The sequence below is a fragment of the Carlito syrichta genome, unplaced genomic scaffold, assembly GCF_000164805.1.
Source record: "Carlito syrichta isolate Samal-C Ts95f unplaced genomic scaffold, Tarsius_syrichta-2.0.1 Scaffold300457, whole genome shotgun sequence".
Lineage (NCBI taxonomy): Eukaryota > Metazoa > Chordata > Mammalia > Primates > Tarsiidae > Carlito > Carlito syrichta.
The window spans coordinates 140,223-166,298 of record NW_007244553.1 but is presented as its reverse complement, the minus strand read 5'-3'; the positions used below and the strand labels follow the sequence as shown (position 1 = coordinate 166,298).

General features: G+C 42.1%; 1 protein-coding gene across 1 annotated transcript in view; it reads right to left on the bottom strand.

Annotated features, from left to right (window-relative positions):
- Positions 1-553: 553 nt before the first annotated feature.
- Positions 554-26,076, bottom strand: part of LOC103256992 (inositol 1,4,5-trisphosphate receptor type 1) — a gene marked incomplete at its 5' end in the record, with an annotated part of 163,365 nt that continues 137,842 nt past the window's right edge. The window contains 7 exons of the mRNA XM_021710740.1: positions 554-631; positions 1,819-2,031; positions 4,852-4,914; positions 9,972-10,162; positions 12,211-12,343; positions 17,727-17,777; positions 19,752-19,787. Of these exons, the coding sequence (XP_021566415.1) occupies positions 554-631; positions 1,819-2,031; positions 4,852-4,914; positions 9,972-10,162; positions 12,211-12,343; positions 17,727-17,777; positions 19,752-19,787 (765 nt within the window). The remainder of the gene's footprint in view (positions 632-1,818; positions 2,032-4,851; positions 4,915-9,971; positions 10,163-12,210; positions 12,344-17,726; positions 17,778-19,751; positions 19,788-26,076) is intronic.

Here is a 26,076-nt window from a genome sequence, read left to right as displayed (position 1 = left end):
AAAGTATAGACTTCCTGCTAGACCTCAAGGAAGAGAAAGAAAGAAGGAACATCTGGATCTGCTATGGATGCAATAGGGTAAAGTGAAATAATGGCTCAATTAACAACTATTTTCAAGTCTTCTCTGTCATTTTTCTGTGCACCTCAGTCAAATTTTGGAGACCATGGAAATCTGAGGCTTCCTTCAAAGACAGCTCCTAGAAACTAATTCCTGCTCACAGGTTTTGCAGGAAAGGAGGAGACTAAATTCTGCTTCCAAAGATCTCCTCCCGCCCCCAACAACTGCTGTCCTCTAAGGGAAGGCCAGATGAGCAGATATACGTAACCGTCACTTCTATGCATATTGTTGCCTTTCCTACTCAGGAAAGAAAGAAAATAAACTGTGTCTCCGATTCCTCTGGAAGCATGAACTGGGGCACACACTTTACCCTGGGACAACCTCAAAGGGATGGGCTTCTTATCACCAAACTAGGAAGGAGCTACAGATGAACGAGGCTGACAACTCTTGCAGTAATTTAGTGTGCCCCAAACTGTGAAACTGGGTGTGAGTAGGTTCATGCATCACTCTCCACTGTCACTTGGAGAGCTGCACTAACCATGACCAGGGCAGAGCTATGGGAGCCGCCATCTTCCTTTGCAAGAGAGTTCACATAAGTCTGATATGCCCCCAATGGAACTACTTTTGAATTTCAAGTTTCCATTTTTAAGATCTTAATTTAGACCAATAATCCTAAAAGGCTCTTGTTCAATGACACTCCAGTTTCCTGTGAATGAAGAAGAAAGGTAAGGTGTTATGCAAAAGACATTATTTAAATTAAAAGAAGAAGAAGAAGAAGAAAGCGAAAACAATGACCTGGGCCAAGGGGTAGTTTAAACTGGAAAGAAGTGACTAGATTGCTTTTTTTCTTCCTGCTTCATCCAGAATGTTTCTCAGTATAAGTAACTTGTACTCAAGGCAACAAAGTTTCCTAACCTTCTGGATCCCTAAAATAGTTTTCAATATACAGATATTCAGAGGGACTTGGGTAAATTGAGTGTGAAAATAACATAAAACAGAGCATCCCCCAAGTCCCCTGGATGACAAAGCACTATACAAAAATAATATCAATAGGATTTTTGACAGGAAACAAATTTCACAAAATTCAGCCTGTATTTAAAGTAAATAAAAAATTCATTAGAGTTGGGTGTGGTGGCATGCCTATAGTCCCAGCTACTCAAGAGGCTGAGGCAGGAGGATCCCTTGAGCCCAGAAGTTCGAGTCCAGCCTGGGCAACACAATAAGATCCCGTTTCTTTTAAAAAAATAAAAAAGAGTTAATAAAAGTAAAAACCACCACACCTTGAGGTCTCTGTGAGCCAGATGCCATGTAAGGAGCTTTCTGTGAATTGCCTGTTTAACCATCCCTGGAATCCTGTGACGTGGGAATTGTCACCATCCTGCTCTCCAGATCAGGAAGCGAGATGGGAGGGGTGGACTTTGCCCAGAGTCCTGAGGTGGACATGGCAGGGGCAGGGCTTGATCCTGAGCCATCCCCATGCCACAAACTCAGTACTCTTGGCAGCAGCTCTGCGTGTCTACTGGGCCATATGTTTTACTGCCATGGGCTTTGTTTAATCCTCTCAACAGCTCCATAAGGAAGGGACCACGTTTTTCTAACCCTCATTTTACAGATGAGAAAACTGAGTTTCACAGTGGCCCTGAGAAAAACCAAAGGTCACTCAAGGCTGCCATGGGATTTCAACACAAGTGTTCGAGTCTGGAGGCCAAACTCCTTTGCATGATAGGCTCCCCTCTAGGGAGTCCTCCCCAAATTCCCAACCTTTATACCACCAATTCTCAAAGCAGGGGCGGCTTCGCTGTTCAGATCCCTCATGGCTTCAGCTGAAGGGCAGCATCTTTCAGGAAGCCTGCTGGGGACAGGCCACTGCCCTCCTCTTTCTTTAATGCCAACGGCTCCCAAACCCCCACATGCTAAAGAGAGAGCTGCCCTGACTCTACTGTTGGCTCTGCTCCTTTCCCACATGGATAAAACCTGAGGTTAGAAAACACCACTCAGAAATGACTCATTTCTGACTTCCCTGCCAAAAACAACACCCATTTACGTAACTTGCTCACACACCAATCTTTTCCTCCTCCTCAGGGTGACTGCCCTGTCTAACTAACGCTGATCTTCCTCACAAACTGGCCTTCCATTTCCAGCAGAGGAAAATCAATCGTCCTTTCTGCCCTACCTACTAACGGGGGTCAGAGGTAGCCAACCTAATGTGTCCCTCCCACGCCGTATTGTGGTGACTTCTTCTGGAAGGGTGTGAGATTTCTCAAGCCAAACCTCAAAAAATAAAAGTGCGGTGGGGGAAAGGCCTCATGAACTAGGGATTTCTCTCTCCGCTGAATTCATAGGCCAGTTTCCTGATGGAGCACGTCTCACATTTTCCATCTCTTGCTGCGTACGTGCAGAAAAGAAAACCCTTTTCGGGTGTGTCTGTAGACTAGACCTTGGCATAGGAACAGTCGTGGGCAGCCACTTGATACAGACAATTCCCTATGCTTCTGTAACCAGAACCGATGTGCCCAAAAACATTTAAAAATATCTATCCCCTTAACTTGCTGTGAGGTTCTCTATGGTCAAGTTGGCACATATATCCCGAAACATCTGTATTTGCTTAAAATAACAAACTAGGTATGTTCAAAGATAGACTCTCCTCCTCTTCATTCCAGGTAAGGACAGCCCTTGTCCTTCTGTGAGGAAGAGGAAGCGAAGGGAACTTCCCCCGGGTGCTGGTGGGAACATCTTAGGAGGAAGGAACACAGAAATTGGCAAGAACTCGAAGGACGGATATGAAAGTGCCGTGAGCCCTGCTGAGCCTCGCGTGTGCCAAAAATTAATTCATAAGCAAATGCTTATTTTATAGTTTCCCACTTGCTACAAAACATCAAGCCGCAAGGAAATATTTCTTCTGGAGGCTGGCAGGAAGGGGGTGGCACCAGAGTGGGGAGAAAGAAAGCAGGAAGTACTATTCAAGACAAGTTTGATCCTATTGCCTGGCAATGTGTCACCCATTTTTGGAGTATCCAAGGGCTGAGGTACCATCTTCTTGTTCCTATAAGAGAAGGGTTCAACATGAAGCCTGAGCTGCTCTGATGGCAATCAGGCAGGAAAATTTGGGAGGTAGGATCCATCCTCAGATGTTACCACCATCAGAAAAGCCAGGGCAGGGATAGAAGATGTTGGAAGACATGGGGACACGATCCCTGGGAACCCAATATGCCAGACTGAGAAAGCGACTAAATTTGGCTTCCAGGCATTTCAGGGATTTAGGGGATGATGTGATGGATGACAGGGTTTCAGAATAAGGGGGCAGACTCTCTCCATGAGGGTACCTAGCAAGCACTGTGTGTCCTTATTTTTGGATTCTCACAAATTGATTCCTCTAGGGTGTAGGCAATAAAACCCAGAATTTCTGAAAAGCTATGGTCCCCAGCAATCATATCCTCAGGATAGAACTAAGTTTTCATACTACATGCAAAAGAGGAATGACATGAGTCAACAGTTTACAAAGAAGGGATTGAGTGACCCAGGGAGATCCAAACTCCTCAACTGCAGAGACATGGAGTCTCCGTTTGCTGCAACTGCAGCATCCAGATCAGGGACCTAAATGACTGACTGAGCACCATGGTAGGTGCTCAATCGACTATTAACGGGGAGTGGTGAAAAGGAAGCCAGTCTCAAAAGTGGTCCCCAACAATTTCCTCTCTCTTTTCATACCTATACCCTCCTCACAATGAAGGGTAGAGCTTTTCTTCCCTCCCTTTGAAATGGAGCTGGACTCATGACTGGCTTTGATCAATAGAATGTGACAGAAGTGGCATTCTAGGCACTCCAAGTCAGGCCTTGAAAAGGCTGGTAGCTTCCTGCTTCTTGAAACATTCTTCTCAGAACACAGCCACCATGCTCTACAAAGCCCAAACCACATGGAGAAGTCACATGGAGAACCAAGGCACCCCAGGCAATATCCTGGGTGAGTTCCTAGCTGAGAGCCAGCACCAACTGCCACAGCCATGCAAGTGGCCATCTTGGCTATTCTAAGACCCATCAGCCCCAGCCAAGATCACACAAAGCAAAAGAACCACCGAGCTGAGCCTAAGCACAAAGAACTGTGACAGGTATCAGAATAGCCTTGCTTTAAACTATTATTATTATTTTTTTCATTTTATTTTAGTTTTGAGTTCGGGTCTCTGTCACCTAGGCTGGAGTACAGTAGCATGATCACAGCTCATTGCAGCCTCAACCTCCTGGCCTCAGGAGATCCTTTTACCTCAGTATCCCAAGTAGCTGGGACTATAGGCACATGCCACTATGCCCAGCTAATTTTTTATTTTTTTGTAGAGATGAGGTTTCACTATGTTGCCTAGGCTAGTCTCGAACTCCTAGGCTCAAGCAATCCTCTTGCCTTATCCTTCCAAAGTACTGGGATTACAGGTATGACTATCAAATTTTGAGGTAGTTAGTTACTCAATGATAGATAACCAAAATGACATGTAGGAAAGGAGGGTACAAGAGGCATGGGAGATTTGGCATGGGTTTTGTCCAGCTCTGCAGCTTGAAGTCATAACCTCTTGAGCTTCTGTTTCCTCATCTCTACAGTGGGTATAATGTAGGCCCAACATACCTCACAGAGCAACTAGGAGACTCATATGAGATATCTTGAATGAAAGGACTTCATAAACAGTAAATCTTCAAACAAAATGAAATTGGATACTAGTCACACGTGTCTTATCTACTGAGTTCTGCAGCCATGAATCCACCACCAAGCCTCCTATGCCTCTATCTTTGGAGATGACAAGCATTTACCTTGTAAGGAATAGCTATGTCACCTTCCTTCCTTAAGCACCTGCCATTCTTCCTCAGATCATCCTGAAGAATGAAGCCATTAAGGGCAAGGAGGAGTCTGAAGTACCAGGCTGCCTGGGCTCAACTCTTGGCTCTGCTACTTCCTGCTTGTGAGATTTGGAACAAGTTCCTTAGCTATTTTTGAGTTTTAGTTTCCTCATCTATAAAAAGGGATAATCATGACATCTACTTCATAGGGAGGCCGTGAAGATTAAATGATACGTGAAAAGTCCTTAAGCATAATTCTTGGCACACAGTAAGCACTTAATGAGTGTTGGTTATTATCTCATCATTATGTTTTTTTCCTTTTTTAATTTCTGAAACTATTATACAGTAAAATTGACTTTTTTGGTGTATTGTTGTATGAATTTTCACATGTTTAGATTCATGTGACCACCTCCAAAAGCAGGACATGCAATGGTTCTATCACTCAAAAGACTCCCTTGTGCTATTTCTTTTTAGTCAAATTCTCCCCTCATGGCTAATTCTGGCAAGCATCGATCTGTTCTCCATTACTAAAGTCTTGTCCTTTCAAAATATCATATAAATAGAACCATAGAGTATGCTACTTTTTGAGACTGGCTTTTTCCTCTCAGCACAATGCTTTTGAGACACATCCAAGTTACTACATTTATCAAGTTTATTCTTTTTTATGGCTGACTAGTATTCCACTGTATGAATGGAATAAGCCTGGGAAGACTTCAGAAATGTAATCAGTCAGCCATTGCTATTGGGTTCTAAGACTCCCTGGGAAAATATCTAATGATTACTGATTGAAATATGAAATGTCCTGATTCAAAGCTGCAGGGAAACTGGGAGTCCATTAAACCTCATACTTGGTAGACATGGGAACAGAAGCCCAGAGACAATGTCCCTAATCTCACACAAAGCTGGATTTGAAAGCAGGTTTCATTTCTCTTTTGCAAGAGAAACATGTTCCAAATCCTGAGAGGAGGTGCTACTAAACATAAGGGCTCTTTAGCAGCCCTATCCTTGGACAGGGAATGCAGTCCCTTGATATTCCTGGGGATTGGCTCCAGGACCCCCACAGACAGCAAAATCCACACATGGTCAAGTCCTTAATATAAAATGCTGTATTTGCATAAAACCTACACACATCCTCCCATATATTTTAAATCATCTCTAGATTATTTATAATACCTAGTACAATGTAAGTGCTATGTAAATAGTTGTTATACTTTTTTAAAAATTTCTTTCCCCGAATATTTTTAATCTGCAGTGGGTTGAGTCTGCAGATGTGGAACCTGAGAACGTGGAAGGCAGACTGGAACCATGTAGCTCTGCCTGCTTTTCTGCAATTCCCCTTTCTACCACCGTCACTGGGAAACATAAATCTCATGAGGCCCCTCTGACCACAGACCAATTTCCCTTCTTGGGACCATACACATCACACGGAGCAGGAAGTGTTAGTGATCAGCGGGCTCCAGCTGGGACCAACCTTGTCTTTAATGGATTACAGTGTCTCAGCAGTCATTGACAGCCAGAACTGCAGTCTTAACCCCTGTCAGACTCATGTTCCAGCTGGTCATTGACTACTTTGAACCAGCTTCTCTACAGCAAGACAAAACTCTGAATCACTCCCCCTAGGCCTTCAGGGTTCCTGTCCTTAACTGGCCTTAGAAACAACCCTAGTTCCACATCATTTTCTCCAGAGAAAGAGAAGCTCAGGGCCAAGAGGATCTTTCAAGTGAACACTAGGCTAGAAGAAATTTTCCTGGAACTACAGACCTCCTGTGAAGCAGTGGTTTAGATTTGGTCCCCCAGAGATCATAGAAGGAAGGGGCAGAGAGAAAGAGAGAGAGTGAGAGCATGTGGGTGCAGCCCCTCAGGACCATGCTTTCCCATCCTGGCCAGGGGCCACAGGATACCATATCCAGGCCCAGTCCGCTTCCTCCTGAGAACCCCAGCTCCTTCAAGAGAAAACGGCTCCACTCCCCACATGACTGAGCCACTGTAACTCCATCGCAGCGTTTCCTCTAGACCTGAGCATATGAGTAATAAATGTGTGAAAACATGAAGCTAATATTCATAATTACTTTACAAGATAAAGAACTTGAAGGAAAAACAGCTTCTGTGTGCCTTGCCACCACCATCAGGAGTGCAATGTGAAAAACAAGGCATCTCGCCAGAGCCCCAGACTTCATCTCCCCAGCAAGCCTGGGTACTGGTGGCCCTTGGCCCCCGCCAGCCGCTCTAGGCTTCCTCGTTATTCTTTAATTAATGGTGCCTTCAGGCGTCTAGTCATCCTGACACAAAGCCCAGAGACAACTGGGACCTCCAACCTTTTCCTCTCCCACATCACAGGTGCCATTTCAGCCAACATTTACCAAGTGCCAGCAGGTCCAGGCCTGAGCCCGGAGCAGGGAGTGACAGAGCCTCCGTTTGTGACATCCTACCCTCTCCCTCTCCTTTAGTTTCAGCAAGGTTCAGGCTCTCATTTTTACCCCTTTTATTTTATTATTGAGGTATGGCGTAGGTCCAGTAAAGCAGACCAATCTTGAATGTAGGGCTCACTGCATTTTAAACATGTACTCACTCAATAATCCACACCTGGATCAACAGACAGAATGTGTTCCCAGCATCCAAAGTGCTCCCTGGTGCCCCTGTGGGAAATATCCTCTTCCAAGTTATGACCTCTTTTATCAGAGATTTGTTTTAAGCTGAGACTCTCATTAGCTCTCCCCTAGATTACTGCTAATTAACTTTGTAATTATTAGACAGCTTCCTCCTGGACACTGCTTCCCTCAATTTGTCAGTCCTATACCGCCAGATTTATAGTCTTACCTGACAGCCCTGAAGCCCTTGGAAGGCTGCACTGCTCCTGCACACAACCCCAACACCCATCCCAGGCCCTTTCATCTCTCCTACAGGGTGCTCCTCAGCCTGAGAGACCTAATCCTTGTTCTGGGGACACTAAAGCTGTTCTCACACTTCTGGGCCTTATCTTCCTTGGAGTACGATGGCGCCTCCCCATGCCTCAGTTCATGACCAATTTCCACCTTTCGAACCCATACTTATCCTTCAAAGCCCATTTCATCAAAAGACATTTCACAAACTCCTCACAGCAACACGGGCATGGAAAGTGCTGGTCCTTCCTTCTTGGTGGCTCCATAGCATCACTTTTAGTTCTTGAATGGCCCTAAGCATGATTCTTGAGACACAACTTTCTATATGCCCGTATACATGTCCTTGTATCTTTGCAAGATAGTCAATTTCTTGAAGACTGAGCTTCTGGGATTCTGGGAATTCTCAAATTAGCAAACGTTTAAACATTTCGGGAAGGGATGGAATAACCGAGGGTTTTCAACTTCTTATTTGACTAATAGGGAAAAAAATCCTGTTCTCCATTATCAGTACCATTTCATTAAAGACAAGACTCTGAAGCTAAAAATAAAAGTTGAAGAGAGAGAATCTCAGAATGAAACGATCGGGCACTCCTTCAAATTGAAAACACTGGTTTATGAAAAACTCATCACCTTGCCTTCACTTTTCACACTTGGCTAAGCCTGGAGGAAATTCTGATAGACTGACTGGCTCTGATGTCTGGAATCCATTGCCCTGTCACCCTCGTACAGCAACATATATACAGAAATGCTCCATGAGTGTTTAGTTCAACTGATCTAGTCACGGGAAATCATATGGTTCAAAGACAAGGAGCATTTCCACATTGCTTTCCTCCCAACATGTGAACCCAGACACTATGAACACAGCAGTGGGTGGGCAATGAGAAGGACTGCAAGACCCACCCATACTTATGTGACAAAATCAAACAACAATCTCAATATGTAACAACTCATGTGCTCCTGTGACAGCTCAGACAAACAGTAGGCCTTGCCACTGGCCCAGGTGACTAACTCACTGTCACAAATCTCAGCTTGGTGCGATGCGTGATAACAAACTTCCAGAGTGTGTGTTGGGGCAAGCGGGGATTGGAAAGCAAGAAAGAGCCACTGTAGTTGGCCGCACAGGTTGTGCAAGGCACAAGGGCGCTGGCTGGAAAAGCGAGTAGGGACTGAAATCTCACTGTGCCGCATTCACCAAGCCAGGCGCCCTTGCCCAGGGCGCAGCGACTCATAGGAAGAAACGCCCTTTTCTAACTTGTGCAAAGAACCAGGACTTCATTAATCCAGATGCTGAGCTTCATTTCAAGGCCAAGAATATGTCAGACTGAATATACATGTCAGGGTAAATTTTATGGTATATGAATTATTATATCTCAATAAACCTTTTATCAAAATATATATGTGTGAGTGCAGGTACATATGTACACGCGTGCGCACACACGCACACACACACACACAACCTTTATTCAGAGAGCCAACCAAGGAAGAGGAAGAAGGAGGTATTAACAATATTAATGGGAATCATTTTAAATGCATTTTTATGTAGAAGTTACATTATTTATATTTTATTAAAATTGTTTTTTAAGGACTTCTACAAGCAGCGAACTAGAATCAGAATTCTGGTTTTTAAAATTATTTAAAAATATATATTATACTTAGCTTTCAAAAAATTGCCTACCATTTTTTACTAACTTAGCCTGGCTTTTCCCTGTTGGTTCCTATGAATCAAATTGGTTTGGTGTTACTGAACTTTCAATTAAAAGGCAGAGAAATTCACAGCAAGCAACAGCTACAGTGTCTATAGATATAAAAATTAAATAGTCTAAACAGCACACATACAGTTCAAACTCTCTTCTGGTTATCTTGTAATGATATCCCCTACAGTCTTGGATAAAAACTGTAAATAAACATCATTCAATCATTCGTTCAACGAAAATTTATGGAGTACCCACTAGGTTCCAGGTTTGGGGCCAATTTTCTTTGCACATCCTTCAGCGTTTTATCAATTTTCAAATGCAACTCATGTTTTGGAACCGAGTCTGAGTTATGACTGAATGATCCCAGCAGGATATGGGTAGACTTTGTTTTTCAAAACAGAATTTTGTGCACTAAGTATGAGCTGTCCCTCATACAAGTCTTGGCACCACCCGGGTACCTGGTTCCAAGAACAGACTTTCCTCCTGCTTGGCAGGGATGCCACACCAGTTGCCTTCCTACCTGTATGGTGGTGTTGCCTCCTTCCAGAAGGGCAATGGCCAAGAGAATGCTTTCATGAAACACTCGGTCACTGGACGCGTTCATGATGAGGTCAATCACCAGATTGGAGGCCCCCTCCTTGTCGAGGTGACACTGAACCTCAGCCAAGCTCATCTCTCCCCTGCTCATGGAGCTGGATCCAGAACCTCCCCCTAGGAAGAGGAAACATTGCTTTTACTAAGCACAATCAGAGCAGTTAACGTTTATTGCATACTTAACTATGCACGAACACTTTATGCACCACACACCTTACCCATATTATCTCTTTTAATCCTCTTAACAACCCCATGAGGAAGTTACTGATTATTAACACACGGAGATGAAATCGCTTGTCCAAGGACACCCCACTTATAAGTAGCAGAGATGGTGTTTGGATTCAGATAGACAAGATGAAGGAAGAATGATACATTTTTAGCAAGTGACCTACAGCCATCAGCAAAGACTCTCTCTTATCTTAAAATACAATGAGTTGGGGCGGAATTATTAAGAACTGGTTTAAGAGGCAAACCAAACTCAAAAACTTCTTAGAACACTCCTAAAAAAGCTTATCCTATAACGATCACTTTAGCCCACTTTCTAACAAACACACCTTAACTCTAAACTCACCCTTTCATATAATTCATCTCGTTCATTCATTCATTCATTCATTCAACATTTACTCAGTGCTTGACATGCAGCCAAGAGCTGGGACAGGGAAGTGAACAAAATGAAGTTCCCATCCTCACTGCACTTCAGATGAGATAAATATACATAAGAAGAGAGGACCTATGCCTTTTAGTAGAGTGGATTCTGACTGTATTTGGAAAGTATATATTTAAGAATTTGCCTTACATTACTACTGGCAATAACTGAAGCATTAATGCACATGGAGAACTGGGTTGATGAACTTCAGAAACCAGAAGATCATCTATCAGTCCTTCCCTGCAGAGATCAATTCAAATGCCACCCCCTACATGCCGCTTGTCCTTGACTTGTCCTTATATCTGTAGTATAAGGTAGAAATTGGGTTGCACATCTTCTTAAGCAGCTACAGCTTCTTAGGCAGAATCTTCTTATATTCCCAAATCCCCCTCTCAATGCCTCCGAAAGGCCTCACATATTTGTTAAATGCCCCCACTATAGAAAGTAAAAAGACATAGTTTAGAGAGATTGTGCGGGGAACTTCTGCATGAATTTTTGAATTTGAAAAGCCAAGTTCCCATCTCTGGGATGCCCTGAGAATTGTATCTTCATTGATGCCTGCATAAGCTGGGTAGATATGCTTCAAGTTTTCATCTGATGATTAATATAAGCTCCCTCCCTAGAATTTGCTAGGGCAAATTTATTCAACACTGAGAGTTTCTGTGCTATGTACGTAAACCCACCAAGGATATGAAGCTGACCCACAGTTATTACCCTAAGACAAGGAAGAGGGAAACTTACATTTGTACTTTGTGTGCTGAGCTACTGGCTCCCCTAAAACCCAAATTAGGTAAGACCCACCTTTAAGTTCAACGTTTTTGCATTGTTTACCTGTAATTGGGCTTAAAATGATTTGAGACACCTTTAAGGATCTGTTTATAAGCACTTCTGTGCAGGGGTTTTTGTAAACTTTCATAGAAGTTTGTTGATGTACACAGCACACGCATTAGAATTATATATACCAGGTTTAAATTACAGTCCAGCCACTAACAAGCTTCCATTTTCTCTGTTAAATGGGGATAAAATGAGGTAAAATGAGGAGAAAATGAGGTAAAGAAGGCAATGTGCTTAGGAAAGCCCCTGGCACTTAGTAAACACATAACAAATGGTAGCTTTCATTATCTTGGCTGCCACTATCCTCATCATTTTATGGGAAGTCATGAGTTCTAATGACCATAGGAAAATGTGCAATAAAATCAAATTCCTTGAATCATTCAAGTATTGCTAGGAGGGTCACTGTATGGGAAGAAGAGCCAAAGGCTTCACTGATATCTAATTGCAAGGAAATGCAAGAAGAGAGGAACTATGCCTTTTAGTAGAATGGATTGCTAGTTTGCAGGGCAATATGCTTAGACATCAATGTGATGGTAGACCAAAGACAAAACAAGTTGCTAAAAAATACACTTACAACACAAATTCATCTGTTGTTAGAGTTTCAGCCTGTTAAGCAGAAACTTGCAGCTATCATGGGACACACTTGAATCACACATGAAGCTAATTAGCATACCACAGAGCCTACCTCCTCCCCCGGGCTTGCTGGGTCCTCCTGGTGACAGTGGGCCATTGCCAAAGCTGGTAAGGCTCTCTCTTCTTCCTGAAGGTCTGATGTTTCCATAGTAACGGTTGACCAAAATTTGCCTGAGCGCCTCACCCTTAATTCAAACAGGATAATAAAATTAGGTCCTGAATTTAATGCATAACTGAGCAACTAATATTCAAAACACACAGGGGTACTCAGTTATAATTGGCCCAGTTTCACTCAGTGAGAAAATAAATTATTAATAAAATCATTAAGAAACTCTGAGGTTTACTTGAATCTTTTCTCAGAAAACCATATCATGTTAAAAAAAAAAACAACAACAAAGGCAGCAAACTAGAATATTGACTTTCTTAAGTACCCTCTCTCACACAGTGATAAGCTAGAATAGTAATTCTAAAGGGCAACTAACAGTAATGAACAAAAATCCCTTTGGGATAAGTTGATACAGTTTAGACCAATTAGAATTTTTACAAGTCAGCTTCACACAGCAATATAAAAATGTTATTTCAAACAGAGTTTATTCCCAAGGTACTAAAAAAAATTAAGATATTAGAGTAATAGAGTATAATGATATAATAAGCCAAAAGTAAGACTTTCTTACAAAAATAGATAATGGGTCACATAGCAAAATAAAAATAATCTGATAGGAAATAAGTCAGTGGCAGATATCAAATATGTTAATCAAATATAAGCATCATGGGTGAGATGATATTTTGTCTGGGGTTTGTTTTAAAACAGTATGGGAGAGGGGATATAGGGAGAGGTGTCAATGGGAAAAGAGTGGGCATGAGTTATAGTTGCTGTTGAAGCTGAGTTATGAGTGGGGATGCCAAAACTCTTCTGACTCCTTTTGTGTATATTTTAACTTTTCCAACTTGTTTTGAGCTGGCGTCTCACTCTGTTGCCCAGGCTGCAGTGCAGTGGCACACTCACAGCCATCCCAGTATCAACGTGCTGGGCTCTGGTGATCCTTACGCCTCAGTCTTTCAAATAGCCAGAACTACAGGCACGTGCTACCACACCCGGTTAATTTTTGATTTATTGTAGAGACGAGGTCTCGCTAAGTTGCCCGGGCTGGTCTTGAACCCACAGGATCAAGAAATCTACTCACCTAGGCCTCCCAAAGTGCTGGAATTATAGGCTGAGCCACCGAGTCCGGCCAATAAGTTTTAAAAACATAAATATCAAAAGAATCCTGGACAGAGGATATGATAACTCTTTCTCATAACTCTAACTGAGGGGGTAAAAACCCATACAACTCTAATTTGTTTAGTAATAGCAGGGGATACTGGCAAGCCAGCACACAGAGGCAGGATGTATTCTCAGCTCAATCACGCTTTCTGCCATGGTCCTAAGGGACCCCCCAGGCCACCACTGAATCTGTAAGGTTCTAAAAGCGAAAGGCTGAATTTTCCCTGGACTCTTTCCCAGGGACAAAGTAGTAAGGCATGGAGTTTCTCTGGTGCATCATCAAGAGAGGTAAGTGAGAAGTCTAGCAGAGAGAAGAGGTGTTAAAATCTAGCAGGTCTCTAAAATAGAGACTCAAGAGTTCTTTTGAAGAGACCTGAGACTCTAACATGAGTCAGTAGAATTTAAAATGATTTGTTAATAACTTCTGAGAATAGGTCTGGAGACTTCAAGTGAGGTGTCTGCAAAACAAGATGGGAGGGAGCAGATGTAGGGGCATCCCCGGGGGAGGTGGGGGACCAAGGAAGAAAGGAGAAAGGTTGAACAGACTTGGGTCCTATCAATTGTCAAAGTCAGATTAAAGTCCCTGGGCTACACTGCCAGGTTTATCTCCTCTGTTAATTCATGCTGCTAGTCAAAGACTCCATGGACAGATTGGGATAGAGTAAATGGGAAAGAGAAGGGGACTGATTTTTAAATGAATGTTAAAAAAAAATCCCAATTTTCCTCTTTCCATTCCACACACTGCTCACAGGTGTGTGTGTGTGGGGTGCTTTCAATATAAGATTCTTAGAAAACTCCAACTCCAATCCAGTATAAAAACAGAACTTTTACTGGGGTTGCAGTCTCAGACACCACCAGTACAGACACAACAGCATTCTCCAAAGCAATCATTGGGAATGGCGATTTAAAAGGCTGACTTCATAAGAGAAACACAAATTTAAAAGGCATAATCAAGAAAGCCTACAAGAAAAGAAGTGAGGGCAAGAAAAGGTTACCTCAATGTTGAATGGGATAGATTAAATTTGATTTCCCTTTTTAAATATAATGATTCACCTATATGATTTACTTTCAATAAGACACAGACTTTGTGTTCCAACAACAGGAATGGTTGGTAGATAACCATCCTAAGTCTCTAACTGGATCCCCTTTTGCACCACAAGAACATTGTTGGAGAGGTAGAAAAGACTGGGTTGAGATCTGCAAGCTGCAACCAGAAGACAGCCAAGGTAACCATCACAATAAGAATGTGGAAGAGCAGGGGTTGAATGGTCAAGTCAAAGGAAGCATGGATGTAACCAGTCAACAAAAATGCATTCCTTAAGGAAGTCCCAACTGAAGCCTGCACACAATTCCACTTGGGGCTGGAGGAACTCACTTAGATTTTTGGTTCCTGGTGGGCTTTTGTTTGTTTGTTTGATTTTCCTCTCCACCCTCCTCATGGTTTTAAGACTAAACAGCAAGGCCCTGGTCAGTTTGCAATCAAGCAAGCAGAAGGTACTGAAAGGAGCACGTGGATGCCAGGAACAGGAACTTCACATTTATGCAGTCTGGATGCCAAACTGAAGTTACAAAGGGATCTCACATTACCATGCTGCCTCTCCTTCAAGCAGAGAAACTCTAGCAGTTACCATAGCAACTGATGCATCAAATGGTACATTTCCCCCATAAGAGAATATCATGAAATGTGATTCCACATTTCGCCCCGCAAACTTTTATTTTTTCCCTCTTAATTATAAGGTTTTTGGCACATATTCATCTCACCTTCTTTCCACACACACACAAAATTAAACTGCAAAAAAAGAAACAGGGAGCAAGTAGGATTTTTTTTTTTTTACAACAGATGAGATTCATTCCTTTTTTAAAAGAATAAAGATTGAGAACTGCAGGTAAAATGGGACAGAAAGAGAAAATGGGTAAGAATTATTAAAAGTTATGCAAATCCCTAGTGTGAAAACTTGGGTTCAAGGAAAATTCTGTTTTTCTGAGCCAGTGGTTTAATTTAGGAAAAATTAAAATCTTCAGAGAAAAGCTTTCCTAATCATCTTGATATAAATTACTCAACAGCACTAAGCTGTTCACGATGTACCAGGCTGAGAAATCTGATTGCAGAGGAAAAAAAAAAAATGACTTCCCAAATAACGTCACTTCTTCAGCTTTAACATTTAGTTGTGCAACCCTTTTAAAAAATAATACCAGTTTTTTTTTCCAGCAGTTTACACCTACAGTATGCAAACAAATGTCAGATGTTTGTCTCAGTAAGAAATTCCACACACATTATTACCTAAGACTGAGAAAAGAAAAAGTCAAAGAGAGTTTCACTTGTAATAAGTGTCATGTTAAGACAATGATAACTGTTAGATCAGTGATGTGTAGTAATGAAACTAAGCTCCTAGCTGGCCACTCCACTAAAATGAGTTTCATTTAAAACAGTTAAACTAGTGACTAATGAACTGCGTGGGAACAGAGCCAGTGGTAAACAAGGCACTAAGGAGTTAATATTGCCACACACAAAGGAGAGAGAACTGACCTTTTGGTTTCCCAGGTTCCAGCCACTTAAAAATCATGTGCTTCAGGCAAAATCACCCTCTAATGTGAGCCCTGAGCCTCTCATACCTTAGTCAGCATTAAGGTAGCGCCTGGATTTAAAAACCCCTTCCTTCCCCTACTTCTGTTGTCTACAAAATCACCTAAGCATTTCAATCTGCGAGATTAACTACTACAGTTAGTATCTCTCATATTCCAGCCACTGTGCTAAGTGCTTTATGTACATAGTTTAGTATAGCAGTTCTAAGGAATGGGGAATATCATCATCCTCATTTTACAACAGAAGAAACTGAGGCACACAGGGAGGTTAAATAACTTGCCCCAAATCACACAGCTAGTGCCTGGCAAAAAAGAGACTTGAACCTGTTTCCAACTCCAAAGTTTACAAGCACAGGTGGCATTCAAAACCGAGTCCCCTGAGAGCTTAGGCCATGAGGGACAGCTGTTTGTCTTTGCCAGATACTCCTCAGATCTGTGACAATTCTTAAGGGGCAGGGCAGGATGGAAAAATGCATGAATGTATGGTGCCCTTGGTCTATCAAATGCTGGATGCTGGAGGAGAGGGCTGAACCCTGACAAGATGCCAATTTCCTGGGGGCTATTCTCTGGTTGTAGTCTGAGAAATTACAAAGTTTATTTCTCCATCAGCGCCAAGAGAGTGAAAAGAATTTGAATGTGGTGGGAACAGACAGGGCAAAGGGTATGAGAGAACTAAGGTGCACGGGCTACCATTTATCTCAGGCATAACTTCTCCAGGACAACAAGGGCCACAGTTTTAAGACAGTTCGCACAATGACAGGTCATTTTCTAACTCATGACCTTGGGCAGCATGCTTACTTTCTCTGATTCTCAATTTCCTAATTGTGAAATGAGGATGAAGGCTATGTCATTGGCTCAATGCAAGCATTAATAAAAATTGATAAGGGAACTTAGAATAGTAATTGGCTCTCAGAAAACCAGGACATTTGGTTACCTTCCAAAAATGGGCAACATGGAAATCAGTGTTCACCTTGCTCATGAATGTATACAACCTTCTAGAAAAGGGTATGGCAATGCACAGTCAGCACCCTAAAGTATCTACTTTCTAGCCTCGGAATTCGTCTTCCAGAAGTCTGTCCAAAGATGCACACATTTACTCATTTCCTTGTCAAAGGGAAAAATGATGAACCACTTGTTAATTTAACAAACTTCAGGCAACTGTTACTTTTTAAAGACTTCCCAAAAATGCTCAGGTATAGTATTAAATGACAAAAGCAGGGTACAAAAGTTGTATGCTTAGAATAATCCAATGACAATGCAAGTGTGCATGTATCTGCTGACATATGTGCTCACATGTGTAAAAAAGTAAGTGGAAGAAAATATTAAAACATTAGCAGCTCTTATAGCTGGGGAGTGTAATTATGAACTATTTTCATTATATGTTTTTGTTTATCAGAAATTATCTACAATGCTCATCAGTCATTACAGAAAAATTTTTTTTTAGACTTCACTTCAGTAGAAAGCCACAAAGAAGAAAGAACCTGAAAGGCTTACTCTCCTTATTTGGAGGCTGATTGGGTACAGTGCTGTGATCAGGTAGATAACAGGTAGAATTGCCAGTTAGTATAATTTATATACATGGCCACAATTGCTCTTGAGTCAGTTAATGCATTAACAACATCATCAACACAAAAGCTGTCTTTCAATCCCAGTTTGTGGTCCACTGAGACTTATGGTCACTGGTCACAAGCTCCCAACACCCAAGACTCCAGGCTACGTACCCTTTTATGGTCTTCCAGCTGCCTCAGGGGTGGACTTGGTTCAAGCTCCTGCTAAGCATGCAGAAATTTCATTTTAAGTACAACACTAAGGAGACACTATCATCTTCAGCATCAGTCACAGTAACATAAATTGTGAGCTCGTAAGTAGCCAAGAGTTTTTGTTCCCCCCCCCCAACAAACCTCTCATGCTGGTTACTTTAGACACTGCTTAACACTTGTCCTGTCCCCCCGACCCTACAGCACTGTTTAAAATGGGCACACATGACTTTCTGGCCAACATTACTTCTTGCAAAGATCAGGAAAAGGAAGTTCTATGTCATGTACCATGACATGAACCCCAAAGGATTGGAATACAAGACTCAACCAGGTAGGTCCTTTCAATTCATACATGCATCATTGCACAGCACATGCATAAGGACATCAATACACATGCTTCTGAGCAGACACAGACATGGGACCACGGCTCTCCCCACCCCATCAGGACACAAGTATTCCAATCAAAACTACTGATAATGAGGAATTCTGATTAGATTATTAGAGACTGATCATTAGAAAACATCCCCACTTAGCTAGTCCATCACTTGTTCGTGTTTCATTTTAAGAGTTTCAATAGACTTCTTTCAAATAAAGTATACTTCATTCTAGCTTTAACTACTGTGATTTTAGAACAGTTTCCAAAATTAAAGTTTCTTAAAGAAATGAGTTCTCACTATGTTGCCAGGCTGGAGTGCAGTAGCTATTCACAAGTGCTATTATACCACCCTATAGCCTTGAACTCCTGGGCTCCTATCTGGGCTACTATGCACACAGCTTAGTATAGCAGTCCTAAGGGATGGGGAATATCATTGTCCTCGTTTTACAGCAAAAGAAACTGAGAAACTGAGGCACAGGGAGGTTAAATAACTTGCCCCCCAAATCACACAGTTAGTGTCTGGCAAAAAAGAGACTTGAACATTCATATATATACATATATATACACATATACATTTGACTTTTAGAATCTACTTCTAACTGGCTCACTTTTTGTTTCTATTTCTTTTTTGCTTTTATATACCCACTGTCCAATCTTTTTTGGTTTTTTGAGACTAGGTCTCACAACGTTTCCCAGGCTGGACTCAAACTTCTGGCCTCAGGCAATCCTCTCAGCTCAGTCTCCCAGACAGCTGGGACTATAGGCACATGCCACCATGCCCAGCTTCTAAATTAAATTTTGATTCTTGAAAATATGTCTCCAAAGAAGCTTCTCTATGATCTTACATGCTTTAATAAATTCTCATTTAGTGAGTTTGGTTAGCGGCAAAAATACAAAAAAAGTACATTGTGAAACTACAACTTTCACTAAAACTATAAATTAGTAACCGGAACTTCAGAACTGCATCATCTCTGCAAAGGACCCAAATTCTTTTTTTTTTTTTTGGAGTTGGCGTCTCACTCTGTTTCCCAGGCTGGAGTCCAGTAACATATTCACAGCTCACCGCAGCCTCGACCTCCTGAATTCAGGTAATCCTTCTGCCTTAGCCTCCTGAATAACTGGGACTACAGGTGTATGCCAACACGTCTGGCTAATTTGTTTATCTTTTGTAGAGACCAGGTTTTGCTATGTTTCCCAGTCTTGAACTCCTGGGTTTAAGCAATCCTCTTGCCTCAGTCCCCAAAGTGCTGGGATTACAGGTGCCACACCACGCTTAGCTCCAAAGTCACTTCTGTTTAGCAAGAAAGATCTGAACATGCCTAAATTTCTCAACTGAATGTGTCAAGACTAAGACAATTTTGTGTAAAAACCTTCAAAGGGTCACGTTCTTTTCATACAGAGGACACCTGATATACCTCCAGTTCCTCAGGACTTTCCTTCTCCACTGAGAGCCACCTCCTCAACAGCAGCTCCCAGCCAGCCTAGAGACCTCCCTCCTACACCTTTCAATGAGACAGACACTTCGCCATGACAATCCAGACACTCAACCAGGACAACTGAGAAGCGATCATATTTGCTGGCACTGGCACTACAAATATAGGTGAGCAACACACCTCTGTGGAGTTCTCAGCATCCGGAGCTGGTGGCAGCTAAGTTGGGAGTAAACGAAGCACGTTAGTCACGGCACTCGCACCTCGTGGTGCACAGAGAGAAGTCCACAGACCAACACTCAAGGACAAAACACAGGAGGAAACATCAAAGATGACACGATCTTACTGTGTTACTGCTGAAGTGGGCTTCAGCAGTTGAGGTAACCAGACACTTTTAGGTTAAACTGAATGTGGTTGTACAGGAAGACAATTGACCCGAGAGGGGGAAACACATGAAAAATAAGGAGAGACAGGAGAGTATAACCAAGAAGGAACTATGTCTTAAAACAAAAAGTGCAAAAGGAAGAATCACTGCACATCTGTGTCTCCTTGGTCCACGAGAGGGAATGGGATGGAGTGATACCCACGGAGGCTCAGGAAGAAGAGGAGGCAGTGATGACAGCAGGGTCCCAAAGTCTGTGAAAGCTCTGCACTGCTACTCCTCTGTGCCAATCATCTTTTGTGGGTTCAGGCTCTTTTCTGGGTCTCTCCTTTTCCCATATCCTGTCCTACAGGAGAGGCGTGGCTTAGGGTATGAAGCCTACCTCTCCGGTGTCTCTGGGAGAAGCGTCTCCTGCGTTCAAGATTACTTTTTTGTCCCACCCATGCATTTCCTTCAGGGGCTTCATGGGCTGGGTTCCCTGGCCCCACTCCTGCCATATCATGCAGACGCTCCCTTTGACTACCCGCCCCCTCGGCTTCATAGTTTCTAACTTATAATGAGAGACAAGAGGATTCCTCCAAAGAACATGCGAGTGACGTGTGAAGTTGTGTGTGATGGCTACAAGAAAGTATGGCTGGAAGCAAATCCACTGCTCCATGTGAAGACAGTGCTATAAATCTATCCTCCAAAAGGACACATGCCTGGAGCAGGGAACTGATGTCAGATGTAACTGCCAGGACCAAAGTCATGCACCAGCAGCATGGCTGACTGGTGCAAGGTGTAGTCTGGGGTCATGAGAGGAAGCCAAGTTTCACGCTGCAACTGTGGGACCTTGGCCTCCAGCACACCCATTCTGAGGCCAGAAGGTGGCTGTCAAGTGGTGGCCAGAACCAGTGTTGAAAGCATGGAAGGAGTGACGCTGGGAAATCTGGTAGTGTCTCAATCCAGTTCATTGCTAGCCCTTTAGTAGTTGGATCTCCAAGATGGGAAAAAAAATAAATAAATAAATAAATAAATAAATAAATAAATAAATAAACCCTTAATATTAAGCTGCTATAGTATGTAGACTAATTATTTCTGTCTATTTTTCTATTTCCCAATAGGTAAATTCAAATAAAGATCTCAGGGATTAAACGACTTCACCAAAGACAAAGAGGCATACGTGGAGGGCCGTTCACGCAATTCTGGATGGAAGATCTTTCATGCAGGAGTCCAGCTCCACTAGTCCCAAGGAGAAAATTTCCCTCTAAAGCATTTAGCCTCCTCTAAAGGTGTGGGGAGGCACACAGTGGCAGAAAAGACTTGAGTGTGGCAAGGAAAGTAAAAACAGAGCTCAGGTATGTGGGTTTTCAAGAGGACATAAGTATTATCACAATCCCAGAATATATTTGCAACTCTACCCTTGCATGCTTTAGGCTAAAGCATTAACACAGTGTAAACATTTTTGCTAACTGCCCTTAGTGCAAAAAGAATACATAAGAAAAAACAGAATGCATTTTAAAACAGCAGAGATATAGATAGAAAGAGGCACTATATTCTACCATTTGCATGGGCCACACTCCCACTAATGCATCCTTTACATTGATGCAATACCATGAGAACAAAAAGACTATAGGCATGGATTCACCATAGGAACCCATAGAGCTACCCTCTTGCTCCTTTGCCAACGAACATAAATACTAAAGAAAATAAAGAAGATGGAACTGGAACTGGTGTATCACTTGTTTGTGCAATTATCTTGCCTGTGCTTTCTTTGTCCAGGGAAGCATTTTGAATTCTTTCATAATGGCTGTAGGAATATGTATCTATTTCTTAATCACTCAGCAGGAATTATGTTTCACGATTGTACTCACACTCTATTTCCTCTGTAAACGGTTGTCATACTTGTTCTAAAATTAGTTTAATTCTTAAAACAAAAATTAAATTTAAATTAATGAGCTATCTTTTTTCTCTTCCTTTAAAATTTCATGAAGCCGTTTGAGACAAGAGGATGCTTTGTAGCTTCATGAATCCTACCTTACCAGGAGGACAATTTTTAATGCTATCCTTTTATGGAATAGATAAGAGCATTGGACGGGCATCATGAGATCACGGCTCACCCAGGGTTTAGCTCTAACTCTCTGTGTGACCTTGAGCCAATCACTGAACCTCTCTAGGCTTCCACCTCCTGAACTGTCCAAGGAAGACAAAGTAGATGTTCTTTAGGATTCCATTCAGCTGAAATATTAAGTAATGCTTGGTATATTTTCAGAAAACTTAATTTCATAATATCTAACAGGCAAGTTTCCTAAATACAACCTGCTAAGGCATAAAATGTCTTCAAGCATGGAAAAGGCCAGGCCATATCCGGTATATAATTTGGTGAAATAACCAACAGCCTATACTAGTGCTTCCTCCTATGGGGATTTTAGCTGTGCTTCCTTGAGGAAAAGGTTTCTTTACAGTAGTAAGCTGCAATTTTGATAAATATAAGCATACTGATAAGCTATGAATGTCTAAATAAGACAATAGCTATACAAATACAATGTATAATATCTAAAACAAAAGATCATGTTAGTAAATGAATGAAGTCACAGCTTTATTATTAAAGTTTTCTTTTTTACAGGACAATGAAGCTCTGAATGAACACATATTAAGGGAGACTGTTTTGAGAGTACATATGTCTGAATTGCCCAAGTTTCGTATTCTCCCTCCTTAGTCCCAGGACATGTTACTCTATTCAGGTGCTGACACCTCTAATCAAAGTGAGTCTCCCATACCAGCAGGTGATAAACAACAATCTGATGTGGTTTAGTTTTGTGCTTGGAAACCAGCTATCGCCTCTACTGCCTCTTCATATTTATCCTTTGATCTTATGTCCTCCCAGTGTTTTTAGACAAGGTCAATAAAATCTAATTTAATAGAAAAGAGATTCTCAATGACTGGCTTTGAAATGGAAATTCAAACTGTACCTCAAGTCACTGAATCCTAAGTGTCCTTCCCAGATGAGGCCATGAATCAGGCCATTCTAACTATGGTCCTTGTGTAATAACTGGATATGTGCATATAAGACACCGGTCTACTCGCTTTCCATACATAACATACCTAACATTTTACCAAGGGATAAATTTCTACTATACATGAAGGAAATTATACTCTGTCATTCTTAAATAAAAAGAAGCCCACAGACTTCCTTGGGTGACTATTTCTAGTGTTTGTACAACAGCACCCTCCCACATCCATCTTCCTATCCATCCGTTTCATGTGTGCCTGTGTGCCTAGCCTGCAAGTACCCTTTGTTTTCTACTGCCCTCAGCAGTACTGCCCTGGGCTTCTAGAATTTTCCTTTGAAATAGGATATCTCTTTTGATGGACCACCCAACAGAAACTGAATGCAATTCAAAGAAATGTAACTGTATTATAGATACAGTTATCAGTACATCAAAGGGAATTTATATCTCCAGCTCCCCTGAAACAAACAAACAAACAATAAATGGGTTTGCAAATATGCTTGCTGGGCCCTGGCCTTCATCAGCCTTTGAAACCCTAAAAGAGAACAGAAAGCTTTACAGAAAATTGAGCTAAAACAGAAGCTACCTAGCATTTGAGTGAAACAATTTTAGATCTTCATATCTTCTAAGACAATTGTCTTTACTAACTGTATTTGTTTTTAGAAACAAACTAAAAACTACTTAATTCCAACAATGTCATTTCACCTATATTTTACAGAACAAGTTCGTTAGAACTCAACAGTGAAGTTCATTTTTAAAATGCATTCTAACATGACTAAATTATACAGCTTTGGTCATTATGGAATAATCTCAGCACTAAAAAAAAAAAAAACCCTCCACAGACTCTGCAATTGCTTCTGTATGCTCTGAGTTGAGCTTGCTCTGTGGTTGCCAGTGCCTAACAGTAAACAGCCCCGCTGCATTTATTGGCAATTACTGCTGAAGGTCACACATCAGCAGTGAGCCTAAATTCCAGGAAAAAAAGCAGCTCTTATGTAACTGCCGCCTGAATGTTGGCAGGTGCCCAACCCAGCAGTTCACAGCAATGTAAAAAAGTAGGACACCTCCACCCTGGGTTGGGCGTCATGAGAACGCCCCCTGAAGGTGAAATTTAATCATTCTTGTGTTTCTCTTTTTTTCTCCCTGAATTTTACAAAGTTCCCTGTCAGTGGCATCTTTTGCCTGTAAAGCAGCCCAAGGTAGGAGAAGTTGAGGAGTTAATATAAGCAGGCTACAGGTGCCTTGAGTAGCTAAGAAAGTTAGTTTCACTTTTTTGTTGCAATGCAGGAAGGCAAACCCCCAGAGGTTCCATATCCCCAAGTGACAGTGATTCAGTGGGAATCACATCACAAATATGTAGAAACAGGCATGTCCACTGAGTTACAGTACATAATTTATAAACACACAACTCCCTTCTAAAGACACATCCATGAAAACTAGCTGGACTACTGTTCTGCTCACTGCCTCTGCCCAAAATGTGTATCTCTTTGATCAGCGCGGCACTTTACAGTTTAGAAAAGTGACTCACAGGATCACCTGTGGGGATATTCACCAGTCATTACCTGACATCCTAAGCTGTTACCTGGCCTCCTTGCTCAGGTAGAAGTCTCCAGATTCCTTACTCCCATGATTCCTTCTCCTTGCTAACGTTTCTCATGCTTGATAAGCTGTCATTACACATGAATGTGCATTATTGTCCATCTGCCCCACCAAACTTAAGCTCCAGAATGGCAGGCACTATGTCCATTTGGGGCACCATTTTATCCAAATCCCTCAGCACAGTGCTTCAAACGTAATAGGCACTCAAATATTAGTCATATAAATAGATGTCTTTAAGCATCAGCTGGTGTGTTTCAAGTCAAGAATGGGTAGAGGAGGGTCCTTTCTGGGGTGCTGGAAACAGTATCTTGATTTAGGTGGAGGGTACACAGGTGCAGACTTTCGTAACAATCCAATCCAACCAAGCTACAAGTGGAAGGAAGGAAAACTAACTCGAGTCCCCGCCTCTCTCCCACTCCATCTGTGCCCCCACCCCCACCTCAGCCCAACAGAAAAGGGAAAACCAGAGGTTAAATTTGCCTCTTTATCTGCTAAAACCAAACAAAAAAAACCCCCTCTTTCTGGTTTCAAACATAATTTTGTGCTAGAAGGCTGCTGGGAAGGCCCCCGTACCATGCATTTTTCTTGCAGGGAACCTATGACTGTCCTCATTTCACCCTGTTTTCTCCGAGCACTGACAGACATCCAGTGGGCACTGTTCTTTTATTTTCAAGTCATTCACTGCATCTCTCTCTTGAGATACCCAAGTGGCCTTTATCATCAAAGGGCAGTGGCCCTTCCTCAATCAGGGGATCATAGAACCTTGGGGCTATTTCCCACCACGTTCAGAATTTGTAACATCAGCATGCAGTTTGGGTGTAAGGCCTTGCCCTAATCCTGGGTCAGCACAAGCTCTCATTAAGCTTCTGCAGAGCTCCAGCTGTGGACTGCAGGTTTCCAGGAGCACACACCCACAAAAGGCTTGGTGGGGGAGAAACCACAGGAGTTGCAGTAGTTTCCAGAACAGCATCAATGATAAAGGCCAATCAGGTATCTCAGCTGAGAAGGCCAGCTCCGCCAGCCTGAGGGACCAGGGATGGGTGCTGGTGTCCTGGCACTGACAGTTGCCAGGGGGAACAACGCAGAGGAGATCCACAGTTGCTTCTTCAGGGATTTTTCAAAGAATCCAAGTGGCTGCCAGAACATTCTTCTTTTATAAACAGACAGTATTCTATTTCCTAGAGTATATAATTATAAACACACCTGCTCCAACTGTGGAATCTTTCCATAAGCGAGCAATAAACTCCCAGCCAGGAGACCCAAGTTCTATCTTGAGCAAGCAAGCACATCAACTGATTACTATGGTGCAAAACAGTATATTAATAACACCACAGACTCCGATTAGGGAAGCTTTTCCTTTCCTGACTTAATTTGTACTTAAGCAAATGAAAGCTCAACCTCAATATTTCAGAGGAAAAATTTAAATCAGTGAGACATTTACAACTCTAGGTAGAAACAAGAGTATCAAAAGGTGCCAACAAGCACATTCAGCATAGGATACGAATAACCCGGAATAGGAAAAGCTAAACAGGAAATG